Source organism: Lepidothrix coronata, unplaced genomic scaffold (assembly GCF_001604755.1).
Source record: "Lepidothrix coronata isolate B3197 unplaced genomic scaffold, Lepidothrix_coronata-1.0 Scaffold112, whole genome shotgun sequence".
In the NCBI taxonomy this organism is placed as follows: domain Eukaryota; kingdom Metazoa; phylum Chordata; class Aves; order Passeriformes; family Pipridae; genus Lepidothrix; species Lepidothrix coronata.
The window spans coordinates 2,303,283-2,318,060 of record NW_016690292.1 but is presented as its reverse complement, the minus strand read 5'-3'; the positions used below and the strand labels follow the sequence as shown (position 1 = coordinate 2,318,060).

General features: G+C 42.9%; 1 protein-coding gene across 8 annotated transcripts in view; it reads left to right on the top strand.

Moving 5' to 3' along the window:
* The window catches only part of ST3GAL3 (ST3 beta-galactoside alpha-2,3-sialyltransferase 3), a 175,992-nt gene that overhangs the window by 107,978 nt on the left and 53,236 nt on the right, over positions 1 to 14,778 (top strand). For all 8 annotated transcript variants that reach the window (XM_017824733.1, XM_017824737.1, XM_017824736.1 and 5 more), the window contains one exon: positions 11,378 to 11,441. In XM_017824733.1, coding sequence (XP_017680222.1) covers positions 11,378 to 11,441 — 64 coding nt within the window. The remainder of the gene's footprint in view (positions 1 to 11,377; positions 11,442 to 14,778) is intronic.

The following is a 14,778-nucleotide window of genomic DNA, read 5'->3' as shown; positions in this document are numbered from 1 at the left end:
TGTGGTGACCACAGGAGGGCTTGTCCCCTTCTAAGCAGCACACAAGGTGTACAAAGCTAGGGCAAGCTGACTGACCGTCATGGAGGTGGGATTTGCAGATAACACATGATGTCAGCCAGACCTAACAAAAATCATTGCATTAAACGGAATCCAAGTGGAGAAATTCACCAAAAGAGAATGACGGAACAGCTCTGGCAGCCTTCTCCCTGGGTTTGTTGCCAGCTTGTATCACCACTGCAATGTTATGTAAATCTGGTGTTTTATATTGGATTTCCTCAGTTAAAAAGAGAAATGAGAAATTGCCATTATTTAAATGGCTGTGAGCTGAAGCCATGGGATGGAAAACCGTTGAATAGGTTATTTTTTTAACACCCTCCTGGGACTGAATTTTGTGCCAAGTTTCAGTCTGGAGCAAGTTCTGTGTGTGGGAGGGTTGCATTATAAATCTGTGTAGCCCAGGATTTCTAATGGCCGTGCTGACAGGCTGTGAGTCCTCGCGATGCGAATGGCGCCCTTTCATGTTACACATCACTTGGAATTCTTGCATCAGTCTTTTCTGGCTGTCCCATGGGATGCATTCGGGCTCAACCGAGTGATTGGATGATGGGATCAGCACCTCATTAGGGCTTTCAGTCAGGGCAATCTAATGGTATCCAAACAACTGACCCAGGCAGGCAGCGTGGAGCTCAGTCACATGGTGGTGGGAGATGAAGGCTCTCAGAGCTGGGATGTGCATGGGAAAATGAGTAGTCAGGGTGGCTAAGAAAGTGTGGAGAGATGTGGCTGTGCTGAAACAGACGGGGCAGGAGTTGTGCTCTGTGCATTGGGCAGCCCCGTGACACCGTCAGCTGGGATTTCCAACATGCATCGCACTGGGAAAGGTGGTTGGTGTTTGTAGACAATGACTGTAGCTGAGATGGTGAAGGGAAGATCTTGCTGAGAACTTTGGTGAATAACACCTGGTGGTTTTAAGTCACTGTGATCTATTCCAAGTGCAAAATGGCTTTTTGTGTGTGTGTGTATGTGAAATACAGCTACAGGATGAGCTTGCTTACAATAATGCTGCATGTTTCAAGAAACTTCTAGAAACTATAGTTTGAAAATACTAAAGTTATGAAATCAAGGGATTCTTAGCAGCTTGGAAGCTAATCTGTTTCTGCTTTCACTTTTTAAAGTTCCTCTCTATTCTTCAGGCTCTTACCTACGTTTTGCTTTGCTTTGTCTCTGAATAAAAAGCTGAACAAAATCCTTTTTCTTCCACCATTTGGTGTTTAGTGGTCCAAGAAAGAACAATTCCAAGATTGCAAGAATGACTCTTGCAATCTTCAGGGGAAAGCAGCTTTTGGGGAGCAATGTCTACCGAGCTGCACTAATTTGGAATAACACGTCTGTATAAATTAAATGTAAAAGAGTAGAAATGGCTCCGAAATTTTCAGGGCAGGACTACTGCTCTTTAAAGGTTATCATATCAAGGGGAAGGCAGTATGCTGATCATTTTGACACAGTTCATCAGAGATCTTCATTTTCTTCAATGAGAATCTGATTGTAAAGACAGCTCTTCCATCTCCAGATGCTAAGAAGTACTCAGTACAACATAGGACGTTTAACAGTGTTTCTTTGTGAAAGATTACTCTCTCCTTTACTCCAGTGGTCATCTTCTGATTTGTCCATTAGCCCAGGCAAGGGGGTTTTATGGCCAGAGTGCTGCATTCTCCCTCTGCAAGAGCGTTTGTGCGTGTAGGAGCCGTCAAGGGGAATATGGTCTTGAATAGGAAAGTTTTTAGACTTTCCCTCAAATGCTGCTGGATCTGAAAGGGACTGTTGCAGTAGGAATGCTGCACATCTCATGTCAGGTTGGAAACTGCTGCTGTTGTCAGTTAACAACCTTAGTGATTCCTTGTCTGCTAAATGAAAGAGGCATGGAAAATAGGCATGTGGCAACCCTACTGTTTGATGAGCAGGGCTTTCTGAGATGAGGCACGTGGCACACAGTCTTGTGCAAACTCTGAACAGTGGTTGTGGGAGTCCCCTACAAGGTATTAGAACTATATGAAGAGAAATTTAAGAGCAGCGGTCATACCTTTTTCTTAATCTGTCTTACATGGGCAGAGTTTTGGTTCACCAAAGATTTGAATGAAGGATTTATCCTAATTACTCGATCCCAATACTCAGCAACCTGGGACAAAAGCAGAGCTGAGAGCAGTCGGGAGTGTTGGGGCTGATCCAGCAGACTGAAGGTGTCATTGCATTCATCAGAGATGTTTGTAGCCCTTGTGGAAACTCTGGCTTTCTCTTGTGCAGAGAATAGGAGAAGTAATAGATATGAAGAGGTGTGAAGAGATGTTCAATTTTGAAACCATAAAGGGTCACTGCCATTATTTAGTTTGGCCTTCCATGCAACAGTGGCTCTAGGTTTTGCCCAGAGATTTCTGCTATGCAGATTATCTTTCAGAATCTGGATCAAGATTTTCTAAATGAAGAATGTCTGTGTTGACAAACAGGCCAGTGTCACGTCTGACTGCAATTACTTTAAAAAAAATGAGATGCTTTTGCCACGTCGAACTTGTTGTCTCCTACTATGTGACTTACAGAGTCTGGAAACAGGATGGGCCACTGTAAGTGCTTGGAAATGATGACTGCATCTCTATTAATAAATAAAATGGTTGTCCTCTGGTCCTGAAGGCTGTTGAGCTCATTGTTCAAACAGATTAACTCCCTGCCCCCCCCCCCCAAACAGAGTGGTTATGTCCAGGCTTCCTATCAAGAAAGGTCACTGGCCTTTATTAGCCTGTGAATGCGTGAGAATTTTAGAGGAGGATATTTGTTGGCCCTGGTGAACACATCTGGGACTGTGCTAACCCTTTAATGGTATGGACTTGTGTGGGACAGTGTGGGCCCGTGCCCTGCTGCCAGTTTGTTTATTAGTGTGTATATAGCCAAAGTGGGGAACATGATGAAATTGGTCAACTCTGCGTTGTCAAGAAGAGCAAACTGTAACAAGAAGTTGGAACTCTAAAAGCTATAAATGTCAGAATGTCCTGTGGGGGATGGCTCAGGCTGCCGAGCACCCTCCTGTGTCCCAGGCTATTGTTTTGGCATTAACTGGGATGTTGGAGTGCCTCCCATGTTTCACCATTTGCGAGGATCTAATTTCCTTGTAGGAGCTCTTCTTTCCCAGCACCCACCAAGCCTGCTGTTGCAACTTTTTTTTAGTCAGGAGCAAGGAGACCGCAGCAATCTCAGGTTCTTAAATGAGTGATGTGGAGATTTTTAAAAAATTTAAATTGAAATTTCTTCTTTAGCAGTGCATTGTCAGTGTAATTATGGAGGTATGAATATGCTCGTGCTGTCCACATAGTTACAGAGACCCTCTAGCATGTACACTGCTTTCAGGGTTAAATTTGTCAATGAATAAGCAATGGAAAAATTGTTTATGCTGCTAGTGAGATTATTAATCCCAGAGGGCCTCCTCCCCAAATTTACCTCTGTAGCTAAAGCAAAAGGAAAGAGTTATTTGGAGAAGGGCAACAAACAAGACTGGAGAAATACCTGACTATTAATAGAATTTCTCAGTACATGTGGTTTGAAGAATATAAAAGGCTTTCATAAGAAAGAGTAGCTAGTATCTGGCATCTTCTCCATGTAATGAGGACGGGAGAGTTGCTGTAGTTTTGTTTTTTTCAACCTAAGTGAAAACATATGGCACAGCATACACTAAAAAACTAAATAGACACGATCCATGTAGTATCTGTTCCATGCATTTAGTCAGTAGTTGTGTCACTGCTTAGCAATAATTATAGGTCTTCACTTCCCCCTTTGTTCCTGCTCAGTTGTTTCAAGCAGAGAGGCTGCTTTGTTGGCCCTGAATCAGTTTGTCTTTGAAGGTGATAGTTATTTCTTAGGGAGTGATTCTCTTGTCACCATCTTACAGAATTTCCCTCCCGCCAGGAATCTAGAAAGCAATTTCTTCCCCGTGGTGATAAGGGAATATCAAGAACATGTTTCAAGTGCTACAGTTTTAGCAAATGGAGTATGAACTACTGGCCAGGAGGCTTCGTATTTTCATTTGGTACAGGAGGGACATCTGGAATCGGTGACAAAGGAATTAAGTCTTTGTCCAGACCACCAATGCTAATGAATGTATTGTGCAACGATTAACTGTATTTGTACTTGGTTTTATTTGGATGTTTTCTTCTGTGTTAGTGCTTCTGGGAAGAACCATGGTTCAGTGCTGCTTAGCAGAGGTTTCACTGGTCTCATGGGGCAGAGGTCATTCGTCTCCAGTAAAAATGTTGAATTTTCAGACGTGCGAAAGTTGGCATATCACAATGTTATTGGGGGGAAATCTACCCTCTTTTCATGCATGTTTTTTTCTTGCATAGCTTTTTCTTTTACGTTGACTTTCTTGGCATGAGCAATACTTTATCTCTGAGAAAACATGTTCAGTTGGACATGACAATTTTAATTTACAGCTGACTCAAAGAAAAACTATCAGAAAAGTAGCTCTTTTCCAACCTACTCTTCTGCCTTTATAGAGAGACTGGAGAACCATGTGCAGGCACCTTCCCTACATTTGACTGGGTCTGAATGAGGTGTTTCTTTCCTGGTTTAATTCTCCAGTCTTGTCCTTATTTTGTTAGTGGTGCTCTGTTGTACAGATGATTTTCCTACTGTGAGCATTTTTTTTGATCTTCATATGTTCTTCCTCTAACAAATAACCAAGAAGCACAAGCATGGATAGCCATTAGTTCTATTCAGAGTAGGTATTAACACAAGATTGTTGTTTCTTCCTGAGTTTGATTTCTGAACTAGTTTCCACTAGAATTTTGCATTTGACCAAAATTGGTAATAATGGCCAATATCACGTGGGAATATAGATATAAAAATGTTGCTGTTTCCCCGGGGAATTCAGCTGATTTTATAGCCTCGAGAAATTAAATTAGAGGTTTGAAAGGAAAAAAAAAAAAGTTTCAGAAGAGGTAGAGGGCCAGCTTTTCATTATCGAAAAAAGCCTCTAAAGGGAAGTTATAGTGTGAATTTTGAAGTTGAATCAACTTCCACGCTTGAGCTCTCCTGATGAAAGTAGAACCCTCCTGTGCGGTCCATTATTTCAGTCAAAAATGATGCTTTGTTTCTGAGTGTGCCTAAAAATAGTCTTTTCCCCAACCCGCTGAGAAGGGAAAGGTGCCCCAGGGAGACTCAAACCTCAAGTTTGCAGTTAATTGGGTGACTCCGTATTGGAGTTCGTCACAGAAGTCTTGAAGTGCGATTGAGACGTGGATATTATTCCTCTGTTTTACCTCCCAGAGGGAAAAGCAGGTCTCCTCTGGCTGTTGGGTTTTGAAGTGCCATTTCTTAATGCTTCTGCAAGGGTCAGAAGAATTAGGAATCATTGTAGTAGCTATTGAGTTTTTTGGCCTTGAATACATTGCTTGGCCACCTGTGAAGGGTCAACAAAAATGCAGCAATGAAGGGAAGAACAGCTCTCTATAACAACTGTATTTATTTTCCTGCTTGTCTTCAACCAGCATATTGTGAATCTTTCAAGGGCCATTTTATTTGGCGTGAATTCGCCTGTTTTACGGACTTTATAGTTTCCTGTGCACTGAACTTGAGTTTGGATCAAAATGGTTAATGCATGGTTGTTGCAGAATGTTGCCCGTTTTTTGGCATAATTGTTTTTTAAATTAATGTTCCAACTTTCCAAGCCGTGGGATTATGTTGGAAACTAAGCTTGTGTTCTGAAAAAACAAACTCTTGGTTGTGAAGAAAAGCTTGGAAAAAAAAAAAATCCCTAAAGGCTCCAAAACGACGATGTAAATGAAGAGTCCAAATGTTATGTATTTTATTTATATCTTGTTATAAAAAAAGGCCTTAAGGGCTTTCTGGAGCTTACATTTAATGCATGCCAGGTTCTTCTAAAATTGTTAGAGAGGGTACCATGTGTATTCAGTCTTTTTTTTTCTCTTTTGCTTTGAGTTTTGTGCCTATACAACACTATATGCCTCTTGTCTTAATGCCATTAAAAATCATCAATGGAATTACTGGGATATTTGGAGGAGTGGCAGTTTTAAGTCCTGTTGTTAGTATAGTGCATCTCAAGTAAACCACCTAAATCTGGTACAGCTAATGACCTCAAGAAAACCACTCTTGTATTTACACACAGGTTTTGATCTGGGGACAGATTACTCAGTTGTCTTTGAGAGCCAGTTCACATGTTTGCAATATACTGCTAAGTTCAGGGAGTCTTTGTAGCTGCTTTTTCCTGCATACACCTTCTGAAGTTAGCTGATCAATAATAAAAAGAAGTGATGCAGGGAATTTCGGACACATTGTGATACCTGTTGTAATCACTGGATTCCCGGCTTCACTAAAATAGAAATAATGCTGTGTGTCTACAGCTGGACTTGGTGTTTCTGGAAGAGAGCTGGAGAACAGGATATGTGGTAAGACTTGGGTCTGTGGCCTCATGCTGGGCACCAGGGTGGGAAATTAGAGTGGGTCCGGCTGGAAGGGACCACAGTGGGTCACCTGGTCCCACCTCCCTGCTCTATCAGGGTCATCCCAGAGCACATGGCACAGGATCGTGTCTGGACAGTTCTTGAACATCTCCAGTGAGGGAGACTCCACAGCCTCTCTGGGCAGCCTGTTCCAGTGCACAGGCACCTGCACAGTAAAGAAGTTCTTCCTCATGTTCAGGTGGAACTCTCTGTGCTTCAGTTTCTGCCTGTTGCCTCTTGTCCCTTTGCTTGGCACCACTGAGCAAAGCCTGGTCCATCCTCTTGACACCCCCCTTCAGATATTGATGAGGTCCCCTCTCAAGGCTGAACAGGCCCAGCTCTCTCAGCCTTTCCTCATAAGAGAGATGCTCCAGTCCCTCAATCATCTTTGTTGCTCTCTGCTGGACCTGCTCCAGGAGCTCCATGTCTCTCTTGTCCTGAGGAGCCCAGAACTGGATACAGCTCTCCAGATGCAGCCTCACTGGGGCTGAGTAGGGTGGCAGAATCACATCCCTTGACTTAAGGTAAAGATCATTCATCAAAAGACATAAAAATCCTTCTGTGAAAGATCATTCCTCAGCTCCCATATGGAGGGAGATCTTAAGGAAAAAAAATTCTGAAGGAGGAACTTTATACAGAGGTGAACTTTCAGGTAGTGTATTAAAAAAAAGTGTATGCACTGGGTTTGTGCCTACAGCTTGTTTGTAAACATTGCAATTTGTTTAATCCACAGCGTTGGTAGTGTTTAGTTTACTCTCCCCATGAAGCTGACACACAGGTGGCATTCTGTTATTGTGGGACAGGGACCTGTCTCACCTGTCTTCTGGAATGCTTTAGGTATGTCAGTCAACCTCACTGTAGGCAGTCTATTCCCCAAAGCTGAAGCTGATGTCCAGTACCCTGCAGAAGCGATGGCTGGAAGGGTGGCAGCTGGGTGACCACCTATGGAGGTGGGCACTGGCCATGGCTCACAGGGCAGACACACAGAACTGCAGCAGCACACTGTCCCCTGACCCTAATGCACAGGTACTTACTGCTGGCAATAAGGGCATCTAGACTTGCTGTTTTTTGAGGAAGATGGCTGGTACAGAAAACTTGTAAAAATTACAGCCTCTTCTCTGGGCTGCTTGAGAGTGCACGAGCATCCCAGTGTGCCTGCTTTCGAGGTGAGACCCTGTGAGATGCCTGCGGTAACTCTCTGGAGTGGAAAGGTCTCCCATCTTTTTTTAATGATACAAGCAAGAAGATTGTACATTAGAAACAACAATTTTAAGTGTTGTTGACATTTACAGTGAAGGTCTCTTCCACTCCTTCACATAAATAACAGAGAAAAAGGCTAGAATTGAGACTTAGGCTAGTTCTCACTGTGTGGTCACTGCCTGCCTGATTTCTATTTACTTTTAGTTTTTCCAAATGTCTGAAAATTTCAGGGTCAACCTGAAGTCAAGATGTACTTGGGTTCAGAGAAATCATGCAGTCCTGAGCTGGCTTTTGAATCTTCTGATGATATAAGGCCAAGTTGATAGAATATGTCAAGATAACTCAGGATTCTTAGATAAATGTAGTCAACTCCTCTAGATGGGAGGAAAAGAGTGCAGAGGCTTCTTTGTTTTGACAGTAATAGTGTATGCATAGTGGCTGATAGATGAGTGGGTTAAATAATCTCCCACACTCCCCAGTGAGCTAAATTCTCCATGACAAGAAAATAATATAATAAACAAGCTGCAGAAAACTTCAGTAGATTGCTTGCCATAGTGATGTGTTCATTATTTAATACTGAGAGAAAGTGAGGGTGAAAATGCAGGATATTGACGTTCATTTCCATTAATTTGTCATTGAAGTGTACCAGACATATGTGAAGAACACATAAGTCAGAGGACTGTCCAAAGATGAGACCTTTTGCAGAAGGTTCCTTGTCTAGGAGCCAAAGGCCTTGTTCTGTTCCTGGTTATGTCACTTACTTGCCTCATGTACTTCAGCAAGTTTGATTCCCTCAGAGTATAAAGATTTTCACTGCTTTCAAAAATGAGAACAGGTGGAGGACCCGAAAATGTGAATTCAGGAATAAGCACATGTGTTCATGTGTGTGTATATATGTGTAACCTTAGAACCTTTGACTTGGAGGAGGTGTATGAAAATCACATATTTTTACTGTTGGAATGAGTTCTAGAAGCTCCTGCTGTCGGAGATCTTGTCTTTCCATCCTGATGCCAGAGGCAAGGTGCCAAGTACAGATGCCCACCTCAGGAGCAATGCAATGAACATTTTCTAGTAAAGTTCCAGCTCAGCCAGAACGACCTAGTGCCTCTCCCCTGCCCCAGACATTGTCTTTTCCTGTCAGTGCTCACAGCTCCTGCTTCCAGCTTCCAGTGAGGGGGCTGGACTAGATGAACTTGGTGCCACGTTCATTCCTGCTGTGAGTGGACAGTGAAGTACTTTTATTGAGCTTCATCCAGCAGTTTTGAATGATAACACTGTGATTTGTGCAGCTTCCAAACCTTTTTGGATGCCATGGGTTGTTGGACTGTGGGGGCTGCTGAAGAGATATCTCCTGTTTGGCCATTCATAGTCTGTGCTGAGTGTTCTATATTGTTTGTTTTGTTTGCGTTTTCTCTCTGGATTATGGGAATGGGAAGCATCTCTGTTCCAAATACTGCCATATCCACTCCTAAAGTAGTTGTATTTAGTTCCTGAGCACTCACTATGAAGGTATTACTAATTAGCTGGCAAGATGAGGAAACCTGAATTATGTGAGAGCATTACTCAGCTGTATTATTTTAATGTGCTTTTTAAAATAGTCTATCGGATGGTCTCCAAGTAGTGCAGGGTGTAACTTGTGGGTGGTAGAGCAAACCTGGCATAACAAAGGCTTTGGTCGATGGGAAGTTGCAACCCTTGGCACGCAATCCTTTGATCTCTTTTCTGAGACTGTGGGAAAACAAAGACAGTAACACATACTGTCCAGGAAAAGTCAGTGTATGAGACAGGCCAAGGAGAGGACTGTGGCATGGTGCCATTAGAGGTCACAGCAACCTATGGCAGATTTAGGGAAACAGCATTCCTGTTGGAGGGGGGGAGCCTGCTGCCTATGCGTCAAAAGAAATTCTTCACATGAAGGAAAATTAAACAACACCACTATTTTGTTATCAAAGTAAGTTGCTCTTGCCCTTATAAATTGCCTCTTTCCTTACTCCACTCCAAAATATGATCTTCTGAAAGCAATCACACTTCTCAGCTTGTAATGGTTGGCAGGGGCTGTCACTGATGCCGTGTCAAAAACTTCCCCAGATCTCAAAGTAATTGTCAGAGTTTTCTGTTTATCACCTTTGTTTGTCTGCCTTGTGTGTCTCACCAGCTCGTTGTCAGGTTCAAAGCTGTTTGGCACATGGACTGCCTCAAGCTGGTGTGTTGGTCCTGCACACTTGTCCTGTAGTTTCTGTGGAGGGACGCAGTAAATAAGAGCAGAACTCTTTATTTGAAAGGGTCTCCCCACACTGTGCTGATTGCAGTAAGTAGTGCCTGTCAGGAAAGCTATTTAAGTTCAGTGTAAAAAATCACCTGATGTCAGTCTTCTTAATGTTCCTGTGTCATTTTTAATCTTTTGTAAAGAAATGAGACTTATTTATTCATTTCGATTGGTTGTTTCCTAAGAACTTTTGAACTAATTGACTGATGTGTTTAAGGGAAGGATATGATAGATATTTACAGTCTCTCAAGCAAAGTGGAAGGCAACTAATTCTTCACAGTCTTTTCCCCTATAAATGAAGCTCAGAGAAGCCATATTCAAAATTGGGAAAGGGAAGTGATTGAAACTCTGTATGGATCGAGGAGGATTCTGAGCTCATGGAAGAGAAATCACTGAGGGTTGCCAGATACAAAGGAGCTGTACCTGACATGCGAAATCCCTGATTTGAAAACAGTTAAATGGTAGAATAATATTTCAGGGAAATATTATGTCTGTTTGCTTTGTTTTTATGCTCCTCTTAGGCATCTGCTTAACTCCACAGTTAGAGTCAGGATTTGGAGGCAAATGGACTTTTTTTCAGACATTCTGAAGTTACTGGTGCATTTGTAAATCCAAACTAGCCAGAGCATTGCTGCTTCTTGGCCCTGGATGGATCGTGGTAAAGGAGTTTGGACCTCTACAGAGGAGAGAGGTGGAAAAGTTAGGGACAAGTGACAAAATCTAGAGGGAAACAGACTCAAAAATTTCCATAGCTGATAGAATTATTTGTGTATAATGATTGTGCTTCTGCAATTTAATGCATTTAATTTGTGTGTGTGTGTCTATGCTTGCATAACTTACACCATCTGGTTGCTGCAGCATTCACTGGGTGTCTGTAGGCTGTGGTTCCATGGGCATGTCTTTAAGCAATTATGGTGGTTTAAATGAAGAAAGTCAGACTGAGAAACTGAACCTAAACCAAAAGTAACCCAGGAGAATAAAAAGCACCAGTTTTAACCTGGTTCTGTTCCTGCATCCAATTCACCACTCAGCTGCATAAAAGCTTGTCTGAAGGCAAGCACTGACAGTGACAGTGGCCTTCCCATGCCTGAAGTGTTTGTTAAGCTGCCATCTCAGGGCAGTGGGTATGAAATCACTGCTATAAAGTGTACTGTGCTTGTTCCCTGTCACACTCTCCGTGCAAGGCAGTTGCACACTGCATCAGAATTTGGCACATAACAGGTCTTTACAGCCCATGTGTGAAGGTCATTGTCTAGAGAAAATAGGAATATGCAAGTGAAAGTGTTTATTCCTAATGAGAACCTTATTTCAGTTCCTCTGAGTAACTGCATCAGATGCTTTACATCACTTTGTTTTTCATTTTCATTAGAAGTGAGAACTTGTTCCTAATGTCTTCTTCCTTCCTCCCCAGATAATCTGATCAAAGCCATCCTGTCAGCAACCAAAGATTACCGTCTAACTCCAGCTCTTGACAGGTAAGAGGAGACCTTTTAGAATAGAAGAAGTGATTATTTTCCATATGTTCTAAATAAATTTTGTTTGACATTTTTGCCAGATACTTTTGCCAGTAAATTTGGCTGTGTTTTTTGGGTAGGTCAGGAGCTGGAAACTGAGTCCTCTTTCCAGTAAATCTGTAGATGCTGAAGACCTCTGTTAAGTCAAACATAAGTAGCATAAAGCTTTTGACTATTTCCTAAGCTTTTGTTTCATGTGTTGTTACAAGACATGCTCTTTCCACTTTATCAAATAAGTAAATAGCAGATTTTCAATAAACACATTATATTTTTCCAGCCTTTCTGACAAAACAACACTATCATAAGAAACTCTTAGAGAGAAAGAAGGGACTGGCTTATTTCAACAATGTTTTTCACCAGTTCCTCACTCATAAAGCAGGAATGTGTGTTTGTGTTGGCCAAGCCTGTGTTAGGATGCACAGGAGAGAAGTCTCCTGGGCCCTGTGGTACTTGAATTCAACCCTTTAGAAGAAGCTTCTTTGATTCTTCAGTCCTATTGTAGAGGTTGCTTCTGAAACTCAATGGCATGTTTACAATCCAGCTTCCAAGTGATAGGCCTTTAGTCTTTGCTGTCCTTGCTTTTCTGTCATTCCTTCCCTTTGCCCCGAGGTTTTGGTTTAGTGTCACTGCCCAGATTAGGGGTATTTTTTTTCAGAAGCTGTTAGAGGTTTTTACTGGGACATGAGCTCTTTTCAGAGTCCTGGTACTGCTTCTTTCCAGTGGTACTTGAACACGAGCTGACACAGTTCCTGCTTTCTAAACACATTGGGTTTATTTCCTGGCCCAGGTCCCGCTCTGCCCACTTTTCCATGACAAAGTTCATACGCTTTTCCAGCCTTTCCATAGGTCACCTCATCTCTCATGTTGATTGTAGAGCTTGCCTGCTGTAGTTAGAGTTAAGAGCTACTCTCTATGTGAAAGTTTATTCTTAGTCTTTCACAGTCTATGTGCTAATTTAGGTTTCTTTGAAGTTTGCCTTGCCTCAGAGCAGTGCCGGGTAGGGTTAGCCTTCAGACTTCGGATTAATTTGAGAAATTATGTCCAGAAGGCAAAATCATTTCACAGATGACCTTCTTAGAGATTTTGCACACAACTGAGTCTCATCCATCTGGGGTTTATCTCAGCTCTGGTTGGAGAGTTAAGATTTTAATCTGTTGAAAAATCCCCACATATAGACTCTTTCAGAAGGTTACTCGTGGGAAATTAGTGTTAATGACAGAGGGCAGGTGGAAGATTCTTGCAGTGGAGGTTAATGTAATTGTGACCCTTGCTGCTCACCTGTTTATTGAGGAGTAGAATGTTTCAGGTTTTCTAAAAGTAATTTCTCAGGAGGCTGTGAAACATAACCACTCTAGCATGAGCTGCTCGCTTTGGTTAATGTTCTTTATAATGGATTTGGTGCAGAGATAGGAAAGACCTAACACTCAAGCCTCATGAAATGTATGCAAAGTCCCTGTGATACCAAACACGAATGAGAGCTGGGGAACAGGCTAGACATGTATTTCTGTGGTATTGCAGTAACAATGTTTGCTAGTGTGTAAACACACTTATATTGAGGAAGTACTGTTTTCTTGGGAATTGTTGTGATAGAGGCAAATCAGTGGATGTTGGTTGTGTGGTACATACACTTCACAGTCAAATACCCCCCAAAGCCCTTCCAAGTGAGCAGTTCTTAGAAAAATTAAAAATTGAAGTGTATATGAGAGAAGGGCTTGGGATAGCAAGCCACAAAGTGAGAGCCCAAAGGAGCATGCATCAGAGGGGTTATTAGGAGAGAGAGCTTGGGTACTGTGGGAGATGTTAATGCTGCCAAAAACCTGCTTGGTGAGTAGGGCATGAATGAAGACTTGGGTATGGTTCCAGAAATGTTCTTCACTGTGGTTGTCAACGAATTCCAGCTGTGGCTGCAATGGGTATCTGCCATTTTGGATTCCAGAAGAGCTGACAGCGCAGACTGATGAAGGAAGGTTAGCTGCTTACTCATGTTTTCTCAAGCTCAAAGCACAGCCTAACAGTTCCTCTCTGTGACAGCTCCAGTGTGGTGAGAGCAGAGCCTTGAGGTTTGACTCACTCCCTTACTGCTCACTGGTCAACAAGAAAGGCCAGACCTCTCTCCTTTGCTCACCACCCTGGAGCAACTGGAGAGGACCTGGCCTAAGGGACCTTGAAAGGCCCCTTCCAACCCAAACAAACCATTCTCGGTTCTATGATTAAGGGCTGAAAAAATGCCTTATTGTGGAAGCGTTAGGTAAGAGACACAGCTCAAGTCTGTAAAGTACAAGGGCTCAGACTTGGGAGATCTTGTGAACCCTTCCACTTGTAGGCTCTCAGAAGCCTAGTGAGCTGATTCTAGAAGCAGGGAAAAGGCTGCAGGTTCACCCTCTCTTCAAGATGGGGTCACACCAACATTTTCTCTGTTGGCAAAGCCAGTCTAAGAATCCATATTTTCTACTTTGTCCTGCTGCCATTGTTTGAAAAGGGACTTTAAAGTGGGTCAGTGAAATTATTCCAGTTTATGACTTTTTCTCTTAACCCAGGTCATTCCAGTGACCTCATTTCCACAGCTCCCCTTCCACTCCAGCACTGTGTGGGCACAGAGCTGTACCAGCAGCAGGAGAGGCAGAGGGCTGGGGCGGGTGGAGAAGGTGAGTGCTGCCCAGCCCATTGAAACAAACGTTCGTGTAACTATACTCTTGAAGGCAGTTTTCCCAGGGGAAGGGTGGGAGAGGCAGGAAAGGTGAGGTCAGAGCAGTGCGTGAGAACATTGGAAGGAAAGAGAGGATTAGAGTTGTGTGGTGGAGGATCTGCACCAAGCCTTCGGTCTTGTCCCTAGCCAAGCTTCTCCATTTCTGTCCTCCTTCACGAAGCTGGTCCTTGAGATGTTACATTCACTTGCCTCTCATAAGCCCTGGAAATTAATTTATTTGTTTGATTATCCCTGTAACAAAGGGCATCCTGATGCACCTTTCCTGACACAATGTACTGACATGGTGCTGAAACGAGGCGAACGTGATCCTTCCGGGTGTGCGTGCACCTTTCATCATCCCACAGCAGCTTTGCCAACTCGCTTCAGCTAATCCCTCCATTGTATTATAACTACCAACAGCTGGAGGGCATGTGCACAAAGGCTATAGTTCACACCTGTAACACAGTGTAAGTGGTGCCCTGCTTTCTTAGCTCTCTTCATGGCTCCTTACTGTGGCACCTTTGTGTTGAACCCGCTTCTGCTCCAGGGCAGGGGCTAGGTAAAGCTGCAGTGGTGTTTGGGAGGGTAGTTACACGTCAGCTCTGAGCTTTT